We start from the raw sequence: 25093 nt of genomic DNA, 5'->3' as shown, positions 1-25093 counted from the left end.
GGTCCTTTCTAGCACTATATGACATTTGGTAATACTGACAGTGCTAAAGTAAAATTTGGCGTTGTTTAAAACTGTAACTACATCCATGACAGCAGCATTCATCATCCTATTATCTCCTGTCATTAATGGTATGGTGTAATTTTCAGGAAATGACACAGTGTACTGGACAGATATGGGGCTCAACAGAATATCCCGTGCCAAACGTGATCAGACCTGGCGGGAAGACGTCATTACTACAGGCATCAGTCGAGTCGAAGGCATCGCTGTTGACTGGATCGCTGGTCAGTATTGTGTCTCCCCAGTCCATGGTGTTATTACTACAGGGTGTCAGCTTGCTATTGACAGTGAACAATTTACATTTCTGTTTACTGTGTCTAGTTAACGCACGATGTAGAAGCTTAGGTTTGATGCTGCTCCTCATTAAAAAAAAAAAAAACTTTTCAGCAAACAAAGTAAAATCATTCATTGCAAGAGTACAAATTCAACATGACTTAATGTACTGAATTTTGAAGTTATTTAAAATATGTTTACAGAAGGACGTATTTCGTAACAAAAAACTCTAGATGTGGTGTAAAATTTTTTATGGTGTCGGATTTAAAGAACATGTTAAGAATTCTCATACCATTAAGTTCACCTTACAAGTTTTCTCTTACAATAGCTTTTCTTGTTTTCATTTGAAGTGGTGTATTTTAAATTTTAAGTCACTGAATTTTCATTCAGTGACTTAACTGTCTCATTTTTAAGGTTTTAAATGGGCTTGGATTCCCCAACTACTGTAATAAATTACAAATACATGTTATTGACTGAAACACCTCAATCAGTTAAAACAGTGGTGAAAACAAATATATGTATCCATACATAAATAGCTGGTTTCTGTCTTCCTGACCATATACTCACACTTTATTCCTGTCTATTGTAGAGTATATTTATTTTGCATTAACTTTTTGTGTCTACACAGGAAACCTGTACTGGACAGATCACGGTTTTAATCTGATTGAAATCTCCCGCCTTAACGGTGCATACCGCTCAGTGGTGATATCTGAAGGACTTGATCAACCAAGAGCCATTGCTGTTCATCCACAAAAAGGGTGAGGAATGTCTCTCTGTTTTATGATTTTGTTGTCCAGTTTTGCAATGCAACAGGCTGCAATACATGGGATCAGTTGGGTTTTTGAATGTATGAGGATGTATAGAAAACTGATTATTACTTTAACTGTGTCGTTTTCCTTAATGAGAAAAACTGGTTTTCACACCAGACCTTGTCTGAGCACTCGAGCAGTTTCATGTTTGTTTACCTGCTTATTGATGCAGCTATTCAGTCAGCCAATTACTTGCCAGCTTTGCTGAGCATTAGACCACACATGCAGCTTCTGTTAATGTCAGCATCAAACAGAAACATTGAGAAAAGGGTATTCTTAGTGATTCATGCCAGATTGCCTCGATATTGACAATTGAGAATCTATATTAAAAACATTTTCCTGGCATTTCCCACAGTTTAGCCAACTGATAAACATATGTTTGAGTAGTCAGAGGTGAAAGCAGTGAAACATTAAGAGCAGACTATAGATATACTGTATATGTAGTTATCTAGATAATAATCATAAAGACCCAATCCTCAGAAATGTGTGATTTGTGGTGTGTGGTTGTGATGATGCGCACAACAACTGGAAATATGTCAAGTTGTTTGAAACAGATTATTGTTCATGATTTTTTATTCCAGCATGTAATTGTTAAGATATGTTTCAAAGCATTTCTCTCATAGCTACTTATCTGAAGCCATCTTTAAAACTATGTATAGTTTTTCATAATTCAGTCGATTTATGAACAATGAAACAATTACACCAGCAGGAGCCATATCTGCAGCATGAATCTGTTTCCATGTGGTTTAAATAAAATTCCTTCTAAATGAATGTTGCAGCTGAAATTGAGACTCATGGAATCAAGCAGCAGTTTCCAACCTGTGGTCCAATTCTGATGAATCTGTGTGAACTGTAGTCTCAGTTTCCTGACAGGAATGACACCCAGTATGGTTTTCTTTTTAACGAGTGGTGAAAAAACTACTAGTACATTTCTATCATCTCAAATCAATCTCCCTTTTCTCCATTGACCTCTGACATCAACAAGGTATTTTCCTTCACATTACTGCTGCTCACATTACTGTTTTCCCTATTTAGACCATTTTCTTTAAACCTATGAGATGGTTTGCATGACAATCCAAGTATAATGGCTGTTTTCTGAATTACTCAGAGAACTACCTGTCTGGCACCAACAACTGTACGCTGTTGGAAGTAAATTCATTCCTTTTTTCTCATTCTGATGCTCGATTTGAACTTTGACAGGTCATCTTCACCACACCCAGATGGCTAAATATATCAAGTTGCAGCCATGTAATATGCTGAGTCACTAATTGTGCTAAATCTGTTTCAGCACAGTTTAGACACATCCAATATGTGTCAATATTGAAAATGTATGCATGTCAGATGTTTCACCTTGGTGCTTCCCATATGTTTTTGCCTTAAATCCCAATGCTGCCTAGTTGCAAGGACTACCTGATATTGTCACATCCACTGACTAACGAGGCACAGTTGGCAAACCCTTATATAAATTTACCATGACATCAATGTCAATACATCTCTTAATGACCTGGAGCGCTAATAATTGCAGGTTAACATCAGTAGAACATTTTTTCGAAAATTACAGAGATTGACAGATGACATCTAAGTCCTCACTTGAAGTATTTTAATAGGTACTCTGTTAAACTTAGGATCAAAACCAATGTAAGGGGTTGTTCTGGGTGTCAAACAAGGACAAAACATAATCTGCAGTCTAAGATATGTTTTATTGTAGAGCTTTTATTTTTTGTTAGGCACCACATACTGGCAGTAATCAACACCTGAAGTCCAGTAATCTGTTCTATCTTGTAGCGCTTAAGCCCGCTGTGTCCAATGTGGGTTTGCTTCATTGTCTTATTCTCTTTGTGGAAATTAAGCCAAGTGGGTAAAAGTCACTTTTTATGTGGGTCCAATTATGCTTGACAGTTACCTTTTCTGGAGCGAATGGGGGCAGAATCCCTGCATTGGCCGCTCTCGTCTGGATGGTTCAGACCAAGTTACCCTTGTTAATTCAGGCATCGTATGGCCCAATGGGATTTCCATAGACTTTGAGGTACAGTCTACAACACAAGCATTGTCTTCAACCTGATATACTCGGATATTCTACACCCCCTCTTTCATCATTTTCTGAAATTTTAATGTGCATAAGATGGTGGGTCTTTGATCTGCATTTTTTAAATTACCTTCCAGGAAAACACATTATATTGGTGCGACGCACGCACAGATAAGATCGAGAGGATCAACCTTGAAACAGGTGAGAGCCGGGAGATTGTAATGTCAGCGGCCAACGTAGACCTGTTCTCTGTGGCTGTGTTTGGGCCTTACATCTACTGGTCTGACAGGTAATTTATTATTTTCCTAAATACACTCAAATTCCCTGGCCTGCAAGGCCCTGTATTTTAACTTTACATCAACCTAAGACGACAAGTGTCTCGTGTGAAAATATTACAAAAAGCAATTGTTCTTACCAAAAGTCAAAGCCTATTTTTGTGAATGCAGACAGAAATGTTTGTCACCAGCATCCTAAATCCTTCTTCATCCCTGTTATAATGGCTTATTTAGGCTCGTGTTTTTCACGACTCACACTTAAACTAGTCGTAAAAACGGTTAATTTACTTCTCCCTAATTTCCTGTGCAACTAACCTGCATGCATTTCTTTTTTTGTGGAAAGAAGAGCAAAAGAATAATTTTAGTCCCTTTTTTATCAGTTCTATCGAGAAAATGCTGTTTCTTTTTTATCCCTTCAACTTGCCTCAACCAAAACTTAGACTAGAACATCTCTTAAACATATATTTATTAGTTGCCATCTTTTTTTTTGTTAATGATGTTCAGGGCCCATTCCAATGGCTCAATCCGGCGAGCTTTTAAGACTGACGCCAGTGAGGATGTAACCATGAAGAGTGGTCTAGGGGTCAATTTAAAAGATGTGACAGTTTTCAACAGAGATAGGGAAAAAGGTAGGATTTAACTTTGTATTCTGATTCATTTTTCATTACACATTGTGTCAATTTGCATTTTTTGTAATTTGTTTGACACATAAATCTCCAGTTTTATTATTTTTTTCAAGTACATAAATCAATCAAGTTTATTTGTTAAGCTTAAAATATCAAATTTTGGACTAGTGCAGGTGAGGATGCACCTGATAGTAATGTCAATGTAGTGGGAGTTAAGAAGTAGCACAATTATTAATGTTTATCAGTCTTCAAATGTTAGCAATGTTATGTTGAAGGTAGTGGATGTAATATGATCAAATATGATTAAATTCCAGGAATATGATATTCCAAGGCTCTTTACTTGCCATAGTTGTTTTCCATCTGTCATATATAGGCAGGACAAATTATACCTGACTGCACAAAGCAGGAAATAAGGCAAGCTGGTAACTGAACATGTGTTGTGGTTTGAAGGCACCAACCCCTGTGCCAGGGGCAACGGAGGCTGCCAGCAGTTGTGCTTTCACCTGGGAAGCGGTCGGCGAACCTGCTCCTGTGCCCACGGTCGCTTGGCAGACGATGGTTTTGCCTGCGAGCGCTATGAAGGTTATTTACTCTTCTCTGAAAGGACTATCCTGAAAAGCATCCACCTCTCAGATGAAAACGACCTCAACTCACCGGTTCAGCCACTGGAAAATCCAGCTTTCTTCAAGAACATTGTTGCACTGGCCTTTGACTACAATCAGAGCAAATCTGGGACCAACCGCATCTTTTTCAGTGATGCGCATTATGGAAATATACAGATTATTAACGACGACTGGGCAGGACGATATATTATTGCAGAAAGTAAGTGGATTTCATTCTGGCAAAATGTGTTCCCGCTATAGATTAATTACTTTCTTTTACCCACCTTTTCTTTATTGCAGACATGCTCTTATGTGCACATAAATTTTGGGACTTTAAGGTAGCCCTGTGTAAAAGCACATAATTTCAGATGGTTCATGATACCTTTTTTGCCATGTTTACAGCCACGGACACATTTATTGACACTTCTGGTAAAAGTCTACAGTGACATCCTCTCTTACAGATATTCTTATTTAAAACCAGTCTTTTATTTGAGTGCATATATTCAGTTCACATGTTTGGAAGCTATTTTTAACTAAATCGTCTGTGGTACAGTTATTTGAACTAAATTATTGTAGCTACAGCATTATTTATATATATATACAGTTCAGACCAAAAGTTTGGACACACCTTCTCATTGAATTCAATGAGAAAGTGTGTCCAAACTTTTGGTCTGAACTATATATATATATATAATATATATATATATATATAGTTCAGACCATATGTTTATATATACTTTTTAAAGTTGATCAGAGTTTCTAGAGACTTCTAATTAGCAAGCCATGACTTTTGGTATTGATGGATTATATGACTAAGTATAGAGGCCTATTATTTATCACTGACTACTTTGCTGGATGTGGTATCAAGCTATTGCCTCCACAAACAGTCTGCAGGAAGGAAAAGGTGGTGCCAAATCTTCCAGAGCAGGCATTAGAAACTGCAGTAAAGAGCGGTATCTTAATGTCACTAAATCTCCATACCAACTGTTAGATTTTATGCTGTTTGTTAATACTGCTGGAAAGTAAACAATCAACAATTGGTAAATACAAAAATTACTGGACACAAATTGCAGCCTGGCTTTTTTCTAAAAAAATTAGTGATTATGCTTGAGAAATTAAAATGTATTTATTTTACAGCTCTTCATACCACGAGTGCCCACAAGTGCAGGTTTATACTGTATAAATGGTGTCACCCCTACATTAGGAGATATCTAAATGAACCCTGAGCACTCAGGTTTCAGTCATCCATGTTTCTGCATTGATGACTTTCAACAAGGTAGAGTTTTTTACTTTATTTTTGATTAAATGGCTGTGTTGCTGACTACAAAGAATCAATTGCATCTGTTTGGGTCAATGTCACAAGGGATTCTGGGTTTTTTCACCTTTTACTCTTTAAAACCCCCCATTAATTTCAAGCCAACTATTCCTTATGTGTTTCTAGGCTTCCTCCTTGTTCACTGCTACCAATTAAATTTATTTAATTGGTAATTTGGTAATTTATTAATTACCAAATGTCAGCCAATCCCATCTTGATGAGCATGGTTGGCGTGAGATAAACAGCTGAAGTGTCTGTTCTCCACAGCTTGCCTTCTCTGCCATTCTACAAAGTTTCCACAGGGAGCAGAGCTCAGCACCTTCCCATCCTCTTCTTACACAGGAAGACTAGCAGAGTGTTACTGATCCATTCTCACCCATCCCCCATTCCATCTCCCACGCTCCTGCTGAGGGAGCTTTCTGCTTATTTATTTATCTTCTTGAAATGAACAGGCATTATCAAGAACCATCTGTCAGGAGTGTTAGTGTCCTTCACGCCTTGCCACTTGTGAAATGCAGAATGAAAGAGGTCCAAAAATTTCGCTGAAACACTGTTTGAGTTTTTCAGTCAACAACACTATCACATATTCACGTTGTATGCAGCCATAATGCAAAGATTAGTTTCAGGACATTGTGACTGTCCCCGGTTTTGTATTTAGTGTTGGTTCAAAGCAGAATTAGAAGCATTAGGGCACTTTAAGGCAGCATCACACTGAACTGTGTGTAAAATTAGGCCTTTTGTTATTTTTTTACTGAATCCCATCATTGAGGAAAGGTGAAGATGTTAATCATCCATATTTCCCTAATTAAACTCTGTGTCCCCCATTAATTACTCCCTCGCGTGGCCAACAATTTGTGAGCAACTCCAAGCTGCCAGACAGCTTTTATTGCAAACTATTAATTAGTTGTCAGCTGACTCAGGCAGAGTCTTAAGTATTTTAGAGGTGGTTTATGAGTTTAGAAAAACTAGTGTGCAAAAACAAGGATGAGAATAGATCCGATTTGCTATATGTTGCATTTGGATGCCACGCAAAATTTGTATTAATATTTAAGTCACCTACAGTTATTTTGAAATCCTCCTAACTTCAATAATTGACACAAAGTAAATTAGCTTTCCATCCATAACAAACGAATTAATTTAATTGCATAATTGGCATAGATGCCACAGCTTGGCTTTACATATTAACAAACCCAAATATCTGCATTTTAGTATAATACAGTGTATGTTCTGAAAGCCTGAAATAAAGCAACTTAGATTAGACTGCCCGTGATTTAGTTGAGTCATATTTAAAGCTTCACACTTTTCTAGAGTAGCATGTATTGGTATCACCTTTATTGTTTGAGCTGATTTAACATTCCAAAGAAGGTTATGTTGAACTAAAATATCACAAATAATATTTGTTGAAATGAACATTCATTAATTCCTGTTAAAAAAACAAAGGAGTTTTTTGTTGTTATTTTTCTGTTTCGTTTTTTAAAAGCCTCTGTTAAACATATTTAATAACTGTGTAACCAAATAAAACAAAGATAGATTCTGACTTTTTGTTAATGTGAATACAGTCATGAGTCAAACTAAGAACACCCAATGGTGTACTAAGTATATATTTGACAGCAGTAATTCTAAGTTGTCATTTTCTGTAAGACCTTATGGAAATGGAATAGAAAGCTAAAGAATAAGTCACTATGCTTTGCAGCTAGTTTGAAGTGTTTGTGTTGACATACTGTCTTTGTCTGTTTTTGTCAGAGATCACACCGAGCATCATGGCAAGATATCTCAACTTTGGTCTTATCTGATGTTCTTTTAAAAGTTCTTGCACTTCTTTTGTGTGTGTTTTTTTTGCTTGTTTTTATTTTGCTAGAGAAGAGACTTTCTTCTGGCAACCCTTCCAAACAAGCCATTTTGTTCAGACTTCATCAAGGTTCCTCAACTTTAGCATTTAACTCACTGACTGTTCTTTGCAGTTTTCTGAGCATTGCAAAAACTCACACGGAGAATTTACTGAGATGTTCATAACGTTTTTGGGAGTTGTCTTTGTGTTGAGTGATCTACTGGTTCTGTGGCTTAAAACAAACAAGCCCAAATCATCTTTATTCCACCACAGACCTTGACAACACATATGAGGTGCTTGTACTGATAGGTTGTGTTTGGTTTTAGTCAAGTTTCTTGCTGTGTATTATGGCAAGGCATCTATTCTGTTGTCCTATTTGTCCTAAGGACATTGTTGAAGAAGTATTCCAGTTCTTTCATGTGAATAGTGCAACACTAAGCCTTGCTGCCTCACTGAGAGAAAACACTTTCTCGGTCTAAAACTTCCAAACAAGCAACAATTCTGTCTTTTTCTAATTTTACTGCTTTAAGCATTACCATTTCACATGCTAGCTGAGGCCTGTCAAGCATGAAATGTAGCTCTTGTTTTCTTTTCTTTTTCTCTGAACACAGAATCACATTGGGTTTAATTTGGAGAAGGATGGATTTCAGTTTCAAAAAGCTTTATAAACCTTCCCAAATAAATGGGCAGCTACCATAGCTTGACTTAGGCAGTTGTTGATGTCTCTTCACCTTGGCATTGTGTTTATACACAGCACATCTGTATATTCTAAACAAGCAAATTGCCAAAATGCCTGCTTTTATAGATGTATTCACACAAACTGATGCACAATGAATACGTCAATTGATCTTTTTTTTTCATTTTGCAGTGCATAATAAGCAAAAGTTACATTAAGATGACATTTTTAAGCCTTGTCCACACAAGTAGACTACTGTGGGTAATTAGATATTGATATGACCAAATTATCTGATAGTGTTTCTGACTGAGGGTTCCGTCAGTGTCATTCACCTCTATACAATAACATGTGAGTGCTGCAAAAGCCTTATCTTATGTTGTGTTTAGGAAATTGGTTTGCGATGAAAACACACTCAGTTCCTCGGTGACTGTGGCGTCAACAAATGGCTGTCTGTCCAGTGTACTGAGCCGTGAAGTAATTTCTCTGTCAATCACCAAGAAACACAATCCCACGTCTAACACGAAAAGAGCTTGCCATCTGTTGCATGCAAACAGTTTTTTTTTTTTTTTGTTAAATCTGCATGGACTGGCCTTAATTTAAAATTTTTGAGATACAAGTGTAAGTGACAGTAAGCAGCATATTTTGATAATAACACAAAGTGCCATAGCATTATGTTAAAATTTTAGAAGGACAGAATGTAGCGTAGTAATATCTATTGGCCTTATTGCAGATTGCAACAAATATTTGGGCGAAACAAATGATGTGGTAGCTTTCCAAAAATACAAACCCTTCTCTTTTCCAGATAGCTTAAAGTTACAAAGTCATGCTTATAGGATTTTTTCAAACAAACGATAAAACAGTGAAAAAACATTAAGTATATGTCGTCATAGTGACAGTTTTCACTCATACCAGCATGCTATCTCTTATCATTACCAATGGAATGGAATACATATTTCAGTTGGCAAAGTAATAAAAATGTACCTACTTTTCTTTAATTAAACAGGATTCATGGCCAAAATACTGCTATAGCTGCGACGTATGGTTACTTATCTGAACTGTATCTTTCTTTTTTATTATTTTTTGTCTTCTTAGATGTGGGTTCAGTGGAGGGTCTGGCTTACCACCGGGCTTGGGACACCTTGTACTGGACCAGTTCCACTACATCTACCATCTCCAGACAGACTGTGGACCAGAACCGAGTCGGTGCCTTTTCCAGGCAGGCTGTGGTCACTCTTTCAGAGGAAGACCACCCGCACGTACTGGCCCTGGATGAGTGTCAGAGGTTGTAACTCGTCTGTCTCAAAATACATCTCTTACATTGGTTATCAAATTACTGTATGATTCACTTAATCCCACAATACTGTCTAGATACATGGAGAGTATGTGCACTGTATTCAGAAATAGCATAACTGTATTTAAAATACATGCATTGAAAATTGACATGACCTAATTAAAGTTTATTTATTCAAATTAAGATTAGAAATAGAAAACTGCCTTAAATGCCCAAACATTAGCAGAAAGCATTGTTTCTCTTTAAAATTTTGTTTTAGCTTTCTGTCAGCTGTAGGACATTGTCTGTGCTCCTGTATAAGTCCATTCATAAACTTGTGTTGTTGATATTATGCCAGGATGTTCTGAGTAAAGCTCTCATATCCGCCAATTGTGTGCTGCTCGCTAAAGAGGAATAAAAGCAATTGAGACATTAAGTGCATACTGCCCATGCTGTTAACCTTGGATTTACTAAGAATGTAAAACTGACACAGTTTTACTGAGAATGTGAAGTTTAAACTACTAGTTAAATTCTGCAAATGTTTGCATCATAAAACCTGGATTGCATTCAGAAATCAAGTTATTATATACAGTATATGTATATATATATATATATATATATATATATATTTTTTTTTTGTTGTTGTTAATAAATTCTTATATAAAGATAAACACTATTCTTAAAAATTAAGACAGTAATTTTGGATTTTTGACATTTTTTACAGATTTGTGTTATTCTTTAAACAGTAGGAGAACAAAGTTATGTTATTATTTAACTGATTTAACTGTCAAGTTTAATTTGATTGCTCTGTCAATTTGACAATTCTGATGAGTTTGTTAATTTCCATTTGGCTTTTCTGTAAACTAACATGCTAAAAATTATATCTTAAATTAATTGCTAGATTCTAATTACTGTTTTCACCTTTGTGCTGGATCAGTCTGACTTATCTCATACACCAGCATAAAACAAGGCATAAGTCAGATATTGTACAGACAAGTAGATTAAACGTAACAGAACAGAATCTGAAATACATTGAAGTGGTATAAGATTACTTAATTTCTATACCAGTGAATTAGACTAAATAAAGTAAAATATTAGATATCCTGCTGCGGACAACCCAGATCTCATCAGGCAGCCGGATCCACAGTGCTGTTATTGTTCTGCTTCACAGAACATTCAAACATGTGCAGGTGGCATGCAGTCTGTATCTGCTGCAGAGAAGCTACCTGCTCGGTAATAGAAACACCATCCCTGTGACCATTTTTAGGCTAAATCTCTAAGCATATACCCACAATAAATGAGAAAAAATATAACAATATGGAATGTAGCAATATATCCAGTTTAGATAGGATGTGACATAATATTAGGCAAAAAAAAAAAACAAGACATAGGAGATTCTTTGTTAAACGTTAGTTGTTTTTTGTTGACAGCCAAAAGAACATGGCAACGGAGAAAAACTTCCCACTAACAAATTTGTATCCCTTTTTTTACACCTCAGTAAATTAAAAATGACATTTTTGAAATATTATGAAATTTATTATAAATAAAAACATCCAAACCAGCATGACTCCATGTGATAAAACTAAGTGCCCACAAATCTATAACCCTTTTGTCAGCAAAAACTACCATCAAGCTTTAGTGACAACTAGCAGTGATTCTTTTACATCCCTTTGTAGGACATCTGCCCTTGTCTTCTTTGTGGAATCATTTAATTCTGCAACATTGGACGGTTTTGATCATGAAGGGTTTGTTTAAGGTCATGCCAGATTCTCTATTGCATTTAAGTCCAAATTTAAATCAGCAGAATGGAGCAATGTTTTCATCAATGTGGCAAGTTTCTCAAAAGACATTTATTGGGTGAGGTGAAAAGAGACTTTGTGTTCCTTTAGATCAGCAGGGGTCTTCACCTTGAAACTCTCCTATGAATGCAATTTTTGTCCAGTCTCTTTCCTGTTATTGAGCCACACTAGTAAACATTGACTTTAACTGAGACAAGTGAGGCTTTGAGCACTTAGGATGTTGTTCTTGCTTTTTTTGTGACCTCCTGGATGAATCCTTGATTTGCTCTTGTACTTGACCCCTGTTTCAGGTTTTTTCTTTTCGTGGATTATGGCTATCACAAAAACTTGTTTCCTTGAGGCCTAAAATCTTAGAAATGACTCTGTAAGCCTTTTCAAACTGATGTCAGGGATTTTGGTTTGTCTTGCATGTCCTTAGATTGTGGTTTGGTGTGTTACTGTTTTTGGATATTTGAGCTCACTATATGCTGTCTAAATGATTCTGTTTAAGTTATTTCTTGTGTCTACAATTTTGATAGCAGTCATGCCTGAGTGTCGATAATGAAAATGAACATAGCTTTCCGAAAATATAGTTAATCACAGCTAACTCATAAATTAGAAAGAGAGACTTACTTCTTCATGTAAGGCCAGGCTGGTTCCTTTTTTGCTTAACAGATTAATCATTTGAAATATGAATTTTGTATTTTCTCAAATTTGTTTATTTTTTTCAGGAGCAAATCTATAAGTGTGCAAATACTTTTTTTCTAATGTCGCTGTAGAAATAGCTAACAGTTATTTCGCAAGATAAGGTCTTAATTTTCATGACAAGAAATACTGTGTTAGGGATTATATTAATTGTATTAATTTTCAAAACCACGAATGATAGTCCTGATCTCTAGTATATTGATGTAAATATTGAAAAGTTTATGTTATTGAATCATTTTTAGCATATCTTCCCTACCTTTTTTTTTTGTCCCTGAATCTCTATTTTGTAAAACACATAGTCAGGCATACCTGGTACAATTTTTAAATAACAGCTTTTATGTGTTGAACTCTGCATGTTTTTAGCAGTTTTGAAAAATTTAAATCAGCTAAAAAAAAAAGAAGCATGTTTTTGCATGATTTTGTTTTCAAATTCTTTTTTCATAAATATATTGAGAGCAGTCAGAAAAGACTGAATGTCCTCTAACTCTTGCTACACTAACTAAATTAATTTCTTGACCCCAGTCTCTCCTTGGTTGGCAGTTTGGCAGCATATCTATCCTACTCTCGAATCATAGTCTGATAATTAAAATTTAAGCTCAAGTGATTAATTAGTAGACTCTGGTTGTGACTTCTGACCTGAATTTTTTATCAGTGTAGTAGAGTGGACTTCTATGACTTCATTAAGTTTTGAAGTGGGAGGCCAGGATTAAGATAAGGGTTTTTTAAAAATGTCAAAGGAGATCCTGCTTCTTGTTTACTGAACAACACAGCCTCTGTCTGATTTGTGTTGTCCATTTCTATTGCAAGTCTCATACAACTGATGGTACAACTGACTTTTTAAAATGTATTCATATACTACTCTTACCTGTTTCCTGGGTTCTTACACACTTGGATTTGCATAGTTGACTTTTATCATTTAAGCTGTGATGATAATCCATGTTATTTTTTTGAGCCAGAGCTAAACTTGTATCATTTTTACAGAGTGAAAATGAAGAAACAAGATCTTTTCAGCTATAAGAGGATTGTGATACGTAACAAAAATAATTGCCTTAGTCTAAGCTTGTAATCTCAGTTTCTACTGTTTACAGAGGTATATGAAAAATTTACATTTTAGGCTGGTGTTTCCTTGACTGTTGAAATGCATAGGCCCCATCTCCATCCTTTAGAAAGATTTTGGCAACTTATGACTCTGAAAATGGATAATGAGACCTCAAACAAATTTGAAATCAGCTATTTTTCTGAACAGAAAATACTTTGCAATTGGAAAACATTTAAATTGCTAACATCTCCAGATTTATTGGATCAGGATTATAATCCAAGGAAGTTCAGACCACAGACATACCACCACCTGCTAAAAGAAATCACAAAGCCTGTCAATGTTGTCATGTCAGCAGGCTCTTTCTATTGTTGATTTGAAAGTGATTGCCTGTACAATCGTCCAAAGATTCTGAAAACCTTTAACTTTATTAGGAGACGTGCAAGGAGAACACGTTTGTTACCAAAATAACTTGAAAATTATAAAGTTTGCCAGAGAAAACTTAAGGATAGATCAAGATGTTTGTAATAGTTTTTTGGACAGATGAGCCTAATAAGTGTTAGGACATCAGAACAAAAGACACGTTTGGCATAAGAAAATATAGCATTTCACAAAAGAGAATCATTCAACTGTGAAGCATAGAGTTGGAAGTTTTAAAAGTCTGGGGATGTTTGGCAAGTTAAAACCCAGATTTTAATCTAATTGTAATGCTGTGGGGTGACATGAAATGGGCTATGCAATCAACAAACCCTTCAAACAACTCTGCTGAAAATCAGGAGTAGAGCAGACCTTCCTCAGACCGATGTCAGGGACTGATAGACTACAAGAAACGTTTCTCTGAAATAATAGGATGTAAAGTTTGAAAATAGGTTTTGCACTGTGTACTTTGTAAAGCTGATCTTTACTGTCCATTCTGTATGCTTAGCTTGATGTTTTGGACCAACTGGAATGAGCAGAGACCCAGCATCATGAGATCCACCTTAGTTGGCAAGAACATCAGGATTATAATCAGCTCTGACATCCTGACGCCAAATGGACTGACAATTGACCACAAAGCAGAAAAGCTCTACTTCTCAGATGGAAGCCTTGGCAAGATTGAGAGATGTGACTACGATGGCTCCAGTCGATATGTAAGTAGGAAAACAAAAAATGCAACAATTTGTGGCTGTTGTGAAAAAAGAATACTTCTCATTTTAATTGTTTAGTTTTGCATTTCTGTGTTATGTCCTGAATTCCCAAGATTTAAGAAACATATTTTGAAAAAGTCATATTATTTTAAATTGTTTTATACTCACTGTACCTGACAGTGTAAGACCTCACATAACAATGAGCTAGATCACAAAAAGTTAAGACTATTTACAATTAATTTTACAAGCCGTGCTGCTTTCCCATTCTTATGTTATGCTAAAGGTATGTTATAGTTCCAAGTTGCCTTTGACTTTTGAGAAATTCCAGCCATGATTGGGTCATAAAAACTAACACATTTCTGCGTTAGTTTTTCTATAAAACAAAAGGGGAACAAAAGTCTTTACATGACGCACATGCATCTCTATTTGTTATAATTGGTGATAATTCCCATTGCTTCTAATGTATTTATGCATTTTAATTTTCAACTACACTTGGAGAGATGAGCATAGTAAATAGCTTTTTTTTTCTTGCATTAAAAAGAAACTTCTGTGCAGTTACGTTCCTGGAACAAGATCCTCCACACAGCAGATGGGATTTGAAATACCTCTTGAAGTTGTCCTATTTCTTCTCTGAGGGCACAGATGGTTTCCTTAATCACAAAAGTCCGTTCTTGGTAAAGTAAATAAAACCCAGCAAGGGGGAGCTCAAGTTTTGTCCATAAAAGTTTCATGCATAATGTATGACATCCCAACAGCTGTGTCCTGGGTATGCAGAGGATTACAGTACAGGATGACCTTTTCATGCTGGAGAATCTAGTTTTTGCTTGACATGGCTCATGCGGCCCAGCAGTTTGGCCCATCTCAATTAGTTACCCATATGTGTGATGAGCTGGGTCACTAGGCTCAGAAAGTCTTCACCTTTGAGACCCCACCTGAACCTGCAGCAGCCTTGTCCTGCTAATGAAAGCTTTGCAGCAAGACTGCTCTGGGTGCAGCATTTCCTTTCCAATTAAAATGTGTAAATTGAACAGAGATAGCTAGCTGTTAACGCCATCCTCAAACCAAACTGTAGTAAGACAAAGCATCCACTGCAGACAAGTTACTTACTGTGAAAGCTTAAGGCAGCTTGTCACTTTAAAGAATATTGTTTAATTCTATGTGACAAAAGATGTGTTCAAATTACCAAGAAATGCCAGTAACCACAGGATTTCAATTAGGAATTAGAACAGACTAAGGCAAAAGAATAACCATGATAAAGTACTTTTTGTAATGAGTCATATTAGTGTAAACTTTAGTAGCAGTTTTGTCTTTCAGGGCACAGCTTCTCTTAACTGCAGTACTAATATATGCTGACGGGGAGCTTGGGGGAGTCGAATGTTTGCATAGTTCTCACCTCAGTGTCATATTTAGAGTGATGACGACATTAACGATGACAGCAAGAGGGTCAGCAAGTTTAGCTAAGAAGCTGTGATTTTTCACCATCATAGAAACTACTACAAAACTGAAAGATATCAAACTGTTCAGTTTAATATGTGTAAAGCATCACTTGCATTACTTAATGTTGGTTTTAAATGTAATGAAATATCAATTTCCACAACAAACAAATATCAAGCACTTTTCTTCAGTAAAATGTCTCTGAATGGGCTGTTGACAGTCCAAGTGATCCGCATTTAAAAAGTAAGTCAGAAAAATTTGTCCAATTTTTTTTTTTTTTTTTCCATTTTTTTCTCCGAAGAGTTTTTGCGGCACTAGTGGCTCGTATTTTTTCAACAGTAGGCAGACAGGAAGGAGGGTGAGGAGAGGGGGGAAGACATGCGGCAAATGTCGTTGGGACCGGGAGTCGAACCCGCGACATCCGCGTCGAGGACCAAGGCCTCCAAACGTGGGCGTGCTAACCCCCTGCGCCACCACAGCACGCCCCAATTTGTCCAAATTTTACGTTATGTATTATCAAGTGTAATGAAGGAAGTAGTTATTGAACGCATGAAAAAGGAGATGCAAAAAGGAATTGAAAGCCAAGAAAATAACTGAAATCTTTCAAGCAGTCCTGCTCCCTTTGTGTATCGTTTAATATCAAGTGGTTTAGCCCTATAGCTGATGACTTAAGGTTTCTTAATCCCAGGGCTGAAGCAGGTTCCAGCTGAGTGTAAAGTGGCACTGGTTACAAAATGTATTTTCTGACATCTGAATGTTTCAGTGACCACCACCTCCTTGCAAGACTTCTGACAACGCGTCAAAAGAATAATCTAAAGAGTTGTTCAGCAGCCAAGGATCACTCTGGTGACATCTGGTGTATATTTCATGACAATAGCCCCATTAGAAATGTAGAAAAACATTGATGTGTTCATATTTATTTTCCCTGCTGCATCATAAACTACCAGTAATTTCTACAATCATATCTGGATACTTTTGAATCGAGACAGACTGGTTACTAATTTACTCAAAACATGAGTTCAGCACAAAACTAATGAGTTGCTGCCTTTAAACCGAACATCTCCCAAATCTAATTTCCTATCAATATGCTCTTCCCCACACCATCTGTCGTTTATTTCTCTGTTCTTCACTGTTTCTCAGTCGCGTTGTGGCCAGTTGTTGCTTCCACACGCTGGGCTCCTTTAATCAACACCTGTCCTATTAATCCCAGTATGGCACAGGGCTAATGTGTTGTCGCTTACAAGCCTGTCCCCCTAATGGCTGAGGCGACCAAGCTGTTGGAGTCCATGATCCTCTATACAAGCCGGGGGGGAGTCCCAGAAGGAAGCATCTGATGGATTCTTGCCTCGTTGCCAATGGCACTGTCATTTACTCCCCCAACATCTGGGTTAAGCAGTGAAGCTGGCAGCAGGGGTTGATTTGTTGATTAATGAGTAGACACAATATTTTTCCCCATTTTTCCAGGGGTTATATACAGATTGTCTGCATCCTATACAGTTTTCTTTTAGAAATACATTTTTGTGAAAGGAATATTACATAATTCTCCCCATGACCTAACAGCAGCTCCCTGCTCTATATGTTCTTTTAGGTCATACTTAAATCAGGACCCGGAAACTTCTATGGGCTGGCCATCTATGCAGATTTTATTTACTGGTCTGACTGGGCCCGTCGAGCTGTCCTACGATCAAATAAGTACACTGGTGCTGACACCAAGGTGCTTCGAGCAGATATACCCCATCAGCCAATGGGAATAATAGTCGTGGCAAAGGATACCAATAACTGTAAGTACAAGAACCAATCTACTGTTGCAATTTGAAAAGGTATACCTCTTGAATCTATTTGCTTTTTGTCACACTAACACCACAAAATTTTTATCTATTTTAGCCTCTGGCCTCAGACCATTGCTAGAGAACATGTGTGAACAAACATCGTGCAGAGAATTTCAGAGTAGGGTCGAGTTGTAAAACAGTTTCCCAAACTTTGAACATTTAACGAGGCACTTTTAAACCCATCATATCAAAACTGAAAAGTACTGGCTCAATTGTAAACCTTGAAGGGTATCAGAAAGGTGACCAGGATGTTCTTTGCAACTCAACATCTCAAGTGATAGTCTCTTGATATCACAACTATTAGTTATGTTCTCCATACTGATGTATGTTGAACTGAACGTATACATTTTTGGTTTTGTCTAAGAATTAACAACAGTGATATTTTCATTAACTTGTATACACTTTATATTATGTAGATATGAGCACTCTGGAAGCAAAAATAAAACCATTACTAAAGAGGCATGGGTCATATTGCTTGATTTGCACATCTTTATCTTTTTTAGAGATTTTGATATTTTTCTTTACTTGAAGAAGTAATTTAAATGATTCAAACCCACATATATATTAGTCAGCAACAATACCAGATATAGCTGTTAGTTATCACCCAGTTGGAGCTTACTTTAAAGAACATATTAATTTGATGCGAAAGACGGCGAGTTGATAAATGAAAGTAGTCGTATTTAGAATGGCGAGAAACTTAAACCTCAGTGGTAATTAATAAAACAGTAGCTTATGTTGTAGAGGGAGTCTCTTAAGTGCCGTAGAAAGTTTAATTTCCAAGTAGGACATGGAAGGTGAGCTTAAGCACATCCCACTGGCTTGGCATCGGATGGCGAGAGCATCTCATTTCCTTGTTTATCTTGTTATGGGAAATTATTGCATCCTGTGACCTGAATGAGCCAGCTGCAAGTTTGCAATTTCATGTGCAGTGAACGGAAATGTCGGCTTGGTATATTAGTTTATTCCTTTCTGTCTTTACGTTGTTGCACTCTAATTTTGTTTTCATTGTCACGCATATCCTGAATATAAGTAATGTTCATAAAACTACCTTACCTGAGCTGCAGATCAGATAGATGTGTCTATTCTTTTTTGAAAACAACACTCAAATGTCTCTAAATAATTCTGATATAGAATGCATCTTTTGCTTTAATATTTCTTACATTTTCCCCCTAGGAATTAACAGGGAATTTTTTTCAGCAACTGTTTCAAAGTAAAAGCACAAAAATAGGTTTATAGGCCTTCAGGTTCTCTGTATGTTTACACCAACATTTTTTAATAAAGGGAATTAAATACATTGTGAATTTCACTCTGGAACACTATAATAAAAAGATGAGTAATTTATGTGTTAACACCCCTTGAACATGTTCATATTTGGTCTCAAAACAAGCATAAATATAAAAATAATTTACAGTATTAGAAAGTTTTATAAAGGACCAAGATAAGGTAGTGAATTATCGGAAAGTGGAAAGAAAATGGTACGCTGTCAGTGAAATGTGAAACCTGTGTTGTTGTTTTGTTTCATATTCTACCATATTATTTAATAGCCTATAGAGCTTTTAAAAAACCATTTTATTCCTTTATACAAATGTGATATATTGTATGTTCCACAGAATACTCTGAATGCATTAAAGTTACCTGAACTGAATTTTCTTTCTTTGTTAAAGCCTAATTAGCTGTGTTTGAATGTTATTGAAGGTGAGCTCTCCCCATGCCGACACATGAACGGAGGCTGTGGTGACCTCTGTCTGCTGACAGCTCATGGAAGGGTCAACTGCACTTGCCGTGGAGAGCGTGTGCTGCTGGATGACAACAGATGTGTGTGTAAGTCACCAGGAGTTTCACATTGATTCATTCTAAAATGAGCTACACCTTACCCAACACAGACACTAAAAGAAATACCAGATATTTTAAGGACATCTTTGATTTTTGTTCTTTGTAAGTTTATTTTTAAATATCTTAATTTTTTTTAGTTTGTTCTCTGAAATTCTGTATTCATTTAACAATCCAACAAGCAACCAGATGTTGGTTGTAGTACTTTGAAGAAGATGTTTTTTTTTATTAGAAACTCAGTAAGTATTTGTGCATAAACAAGGTTGCTATCTGAGTAAAAAATATGCAGAATGAAACAGTTCAAAGGAGTGAGATGGTTTCTACACTTCTCAATTATAAACCACTACAAGTGATGCCTTGCTTTCTAATTGACATCACTAGTTGAAATTGAAAGTCATTATGCTAATGGGCCATATGGTGGGAGGGGCTGTTCAAACAAGCAAAGTTTGGCCAGACAGAACATGGTGTGTGACTCAGAGCTGGATGCTAGCTTAAATGTCATGGCAGTGGATGGTACGCTATTTTTTATATACAGCCTGACTTGATGCATTATTAAAATAAAGAGGTTTTTGCCTTTTTTTAGCTTTAAAAGATCAGATTGAGGTCTGTTGATGATTTGAGTGTTGAAATTAAGATGTTTATATAATGAGTGAATTCAAACTAATTCTGTATTGGGTGTTTATTAATATATTTGTGAATATTTATGGAATAGTATTGAAATTGCACAGCCAAATTTAAAATTCCAGTCAGTGGTTAACAAATTGTCACCTTAGGTTTCAGTGTCATATTAGTTTTTGTCTTTCAGTGAAGTATTTAACTTTTTTATTATTATTATTATTATTATTATTATTATTATTATTATTATTATTATTATTATTATTATCAAGTTTGGAATGATTGTAAAATAAACAACTTCATTAATTGATGCATTTAAAAAATGGGAGTAGTTTCAATTTATTATTGTTTTTCTGTAGTTCACAAAAAAAGAACTATTTGTAAAGACTCAAATATATACATGAACCTCTAAGGATATTTAGGAAAGTGTCTGTTAGCAAGTTACAGGGAAACTGTACTCAGGTGTAACTACCATCAAGTTTCTAGCTTAATTCTTGATTGATTTTTGTCCGGTTCTTATCTGAAATGATGAAGTTTATTTAAAGCAGTTGGGTTTAGTGTAAAAGTATTGTAAATAAGATTAGTAAAACCATTGTAAAACCAGTTTTAATGTGTGTTTGGAATCTTTGTGTTGTTTAAAATACCCATATTGGTGCAAGGTATTATCATTGTACCCAAACTGTCACCCTCAGTTATGTGGCATTGCTCAATGACAACCCAAGAATCACCAAATCTCAAGACTTTCATAAATTAGAATTTGCTAAAATAAGGTTCATTGTCCATAATAAAGCTATTTTAACATAAACAGGGAATAAAAGTTTGTCAACCATGAAAGAACATCTGCTGCAAAATCAACAACTTCAACCTCTGAGGCGCTGCTGCCCACATGGACAATCTAAATGTATTTTAGAGAAAAAGACATTCTTTTTTCAGAGGAGAAAAAGTTTTAGATGATTATCCACAGTGAGGTTATGTTTTAGCTGTTAAAAACCTATTGCACAAAGTATATGGAATAAGTAAGAAGGTGGACTACCTTCCAGTTCTTCAATATCACCTCAAATCAACAACTCAGTTAAAGTTTGGTTGCTGTTGGATGATCAAACAGGATTATTATCAAATAAACATCAAAGCACAGAAAATATTTTGGAATGAATAAAACAAGTTACCATTAGGTTTCTGGGAAAGGTCACCAATCTCTCCTTTTTTGAAAAAATATGAATTTGGGCTTATGAACAGTTTCTGATATGGACACAAAAATGAATCCACAGTCTTTGAGTAATACACAGTAATGGTCTTATCTCCAGCCAGAGTCATTAAGAACACTAACTGATGGTTACAGTTATTCCCTAAGAGTCATTCAACCCAGTATTATCGAAGTCTAGCTATGATTATTTTTTTTCCATGTGTGAATTAGAGAAAAACACATTATCTTCTTTTTTTTTAAATATCACAGTTCTATGTGTGTACTATCATTCCATTCCAAAAGTGAACATTTCTGATATATAATTTAAAGTTACAGATGGCATTCATATGAATGATGAGTTTTTACAAATTTCAGTATTAATATTAGATGTATTAAGTATTAGATGGTATCAAAGTTGACAGTTATGGCATCTTATTTGTTAAAATAACTGCTTAACGATATTAACATCGACACTAATAAAATTTACTATCATTTTATTTCATCCCATTTTCTTTTCTGCAGCAGAAAATTCATCATGTAACATTTACACTGAATTTGAGTGTGGAAATGGAGAGTGTATCGACTATCAGCTAACCTGCGACGGTGTGGCCCACTGCAAAGATAAATCAGATGAGAAGATGCAGTACTGTGGTAAGAGAAACTTAATACATCTATATAAAAGAAAACAGAAGATAACCAGCAACAACATTTAAGGTTAATTAGGATTCTGACAGATTTAATAAAAAAAAAAAAAAAACACTAGATGATACCTTGAGTTTGGAAATAATTTTAAAGCAATTCAATTGTCCTTCAGATAACAGGACCTGCCGGAGGGGTTTTAGATCCTGCTACAACCAGAGATGTGTTGCCAGTGGTCGTTTCTGTGATGGGATCGATGACTGTGGGGATAACTCAGATGAAGCCTTCTGTAGTAGTGAGTTTGCAGCTGTTTGATCTCGCGCTCTAGCCTGCCTTTGAGGGCAGGATCTAGTCACACTCATGCCTATGTTAATACAGCTCACAAGACCACACGCTGTGCTAAGCCCTCGCTGTTTAATAAGCCCAGAGATCATAAGGAGTGCACAAATTAAAAGAGATGCCCAACCACTGCCCCTGGAAGTTGCTTGAACAATATTTGGTGTTTTTTCATTTTTTTTATTTTGCTGGTGAGACTGTGTCTTTGAAGGTGTTTTTTTTTTCTTCCTTTTCCATATATGTTTATTTTCATGCAGTAATTGATGAGAGTGGGAGAATATTGAAGCTTAGAGATTTTGGCCAGGCTGACTAAACCCACCAGGAGATACCAATGGGTTGATAATTAATGAGGATCGTCCAATTTAGCAATCTGGGATTTTAGTAGCGAGTTTATCACAGAATGTTGTATCCATTACCAACCTCTTGTTTTTTCATTAGTACATCAAGAACCTTTTTTTTTTTACTGACCAACAGAATACATAATTATGCTGTTACAAACTTATGTACAGAAATAAAATTTATCTTTTTTATGGACTTCAAATCAGAAGTATATATGCAGTTTTAATGTGCAGGAATCTCATTTAATTTTTTATTTTCTGTATTTGTTCATTGAGGTGAAATGATAATAAAACAATCAACTCAAATGTTTAAGGACAGGAAAGAGAACTGAATGTTGAGCACTCAGGGAAGAGTGCCAGTTTTTCAATATAAAGAGACCATTTTTGCATAGAAATTAAGTGTCTGGAAATGTTTTGTATCAATTTCAACATTTACACATATAACTGCCTCATCTCAAGTGTATTTGTGGAATTAGAACTATAGAAATCAATAAACTACATTGGAAAGACTGTTTTACAGTACCATTTCTCAATTATATAAATCCCTACCTACACAGAATCAGCATTCTGAATCAATATTATTTGTAAACAGATTAAGAAGCATCATATGAGCAGGGAGAGGTTGGTAAGGGATATGTGTCTTGATGCATAGATTTGTAACACCTGTCCATCGTGGCCAATTTAGTTTAAGATGGGAAACAGCTTTGAAGTCAAAAGTCCAAAGTCATGAACTCACCTCTTTTCAGACTGATTTACAGTGAGAGAAACATCCAGGAGAATCAAGAGAAAAATGTTGTAGCTTGTCAAAGGACAAACTGCAGTCAGCTCAGGTTGAGCACTTTCAGGTTATCATTGCATTTCAGTGTTTCATGCACATCAGGGAATTCACCTCAATTTTACTGCTAGTGTATATTTTGACGCCTGATCTCGAGACAGAGTTGTGAAAGAATAAGGTGGTAAAAAAAACTACAATATGTAGCGTAATTAACCAATAAACACATGAAAAAATAGAAAAGTTCTCATCTTTGCATGCATGACTGAACACAGATGCACACATGCAACTGTTCTTGTGTGTGCAAGAGGCCTGGGTACATGGGTTACATGCTCTAACCCTGGTGCCACCATAGCACCTTATTATCCAGATTTTAGCAAGAATGTGTGCATATATTTATATGTTTTATCTTAACCTCCACCCCCAAAAGGCAACAGTTAAAATGAAGTACTGAAAATGCAAAATGATGGCGGCATTCATGCTCATGATAAGTGTGTGCAAGCTTATGAGTAGATATCTCTTTACTGTGTTTTTCTGCAGCAGTATACTGGATTTGACATTTACTACAAAAGCTGTCCAACTGCACAAACACAGAAGTCATTAAGTAAATTCTTCTGAGCGCCTTGTTAATTTTTACTACAGGTTTGAAAGAGTGGTTTTGAACCAGACATGGGAAAGGTCCTGTTTTTTGTTTTTTTTTTTAATAGAAAATGTTCATTTGCTCCAACAGATACCACATGTGGCTCATCTGAAATGTCTTGCAAGGATGGGAGCTGCGTATCCATCTCAGCTTGGTGTAACCAGGTCATTGACTGTGCTGATGCCTCAGATGAAAAAAATTGCAGTAAGTGGTTCCTTTTTTCATCACAGCCAAAATTAAAACACATACACATACACACAGCTGCTTCTCTAGCAAATCAAATATACAGTGATTTTAACTTTAGATAGGCCAGATTCAGTGCTTCACTCTTCACGATCACCTCCCATTTCAGTGGCATTGTGACAAGGAAGTCATTCTAGTGATGTGTTTTGTATTCAGACCACACCGATTGCTCTCACTTTTACAAGCTGGGGGTGAAAGAAAAGGATTTCATCAGCTGCAACTCCACCTCGCTGTGCATCCATCCGTCATGGATTTGCGATGGTGCAAATGACTGCGGAGACTACGCAGATGAAACCAACTGCCTGGGTGAGCTGCACAAAGACTCACGTTTTTTCCTGTGAAATCAGAGGCGGGTCAGGAAAGCCGGCGTCAGTTTGAAAACACTCCATCTCATTTTTGGAGATGATTATGGCAGTGAAACAAGGGATTCAGAGAGAACTTGGGAGATGATAATGACCTCAATCATTGCTAAAGCTCAGCGGATTGACTTGATTTTGTTGTATGCCCCAGTTTCCCACGGGCAGAAGTGCGAGGAGGGCCACTTTGCTTGCCCGAGTGGGAATTGCATTTCTAGTGTGTGGCTGTGTGACGGCCAAAAAGACTGTGAAGATGGAGCAGATGAATTCCAGTGTGGTAAGTCAACATGTTTTAAGTCCGAAAAATGAAAGTATGGTGTCATAAATGGTTCATGTTTACAAAATATGTATTCTTTTAACTAACTTATTGCTTTATGTTGAAATGCAACGTGACTCTGTCTTTAGGATTACATTTAGAATTTGCAAAGTATCCAGATATAATGCAATGCTTTGCAAACAACCAGCAACCAGAATT

General features: G+C 36.2%; 1 protein-coding gene across 2 annotated transcripts in view; it reads left to right on the top strand.

Moving 5' to 3' along the window:
- The window catches only part of lrp1b (LDL receptor related protein 1B), a 320393-nt gene that overhangs the window by 222577 nt on the left and 72723 nt on the right, over positions 1-25093 (top strand). For both annotated transcript variants that reach the window (XM_023337136.1, XM_023337135.1), the window contains exons 36-50: positions 147-281; positions 959-1088; positions 3039-3165; positions 3303-3454; positions 3945-4069; positions 4517-4888; positions 9580-9769; positions 14202-14406; positions 17426-17618; positions 19362-19487; positions 21817-21945; positions 22109-22228; positions 24110-24223; positions 24419-24568; positions 24773-24895. In XM_023337136.1, coding sequence (XP_023192904.1) covers positions 147-281; positions 959-1088; positions 3039-3165; positions 3303-3454; positions 3945-4069; positions 4517-4888; positions 9580-9769; positions 14202-14406; positions 17426-17618; positions 19362-19487; positions 21817-21945; positions 22109-22228; positions 24110-24223; positions 24419-24568; positions 24773-24895 — 2391 coding nt within the window. The remainder of the gene's footprint in view (positions 1-146; positions 282-958; positions 1089-3038; positions 3166-3302; positions 3455-3944; positions 4070-4516; positions 4889-9579; positions 9770-14201; positions 14407-17425; positions 17619-19361; positions 19488-21816; positions 21946-22108; positions 22229-24109; positions 24224-24418; positions 24569-24772; positions 24896-25093) is intronic.

Source organism: Xiphophorus maculatus, chromosome 7 (genome assembly GCF_002775205.1).
Source record: "Xiphophorus maculatus strain JP 163 A chromosome 7, X_maculatus-5.0-male, whole genome shotgun sequence".
NCBI classification, from domain to species: Eukaryota; Metazoa; Chordata; class Actinopteri; order Cyprinodontiformes; family Poeciliidae; genus Xiphophorus; species Xiphophorus maculatus.
This window is presented reverse-complemented; position numbering and strand designations above follow the sequence as displayed.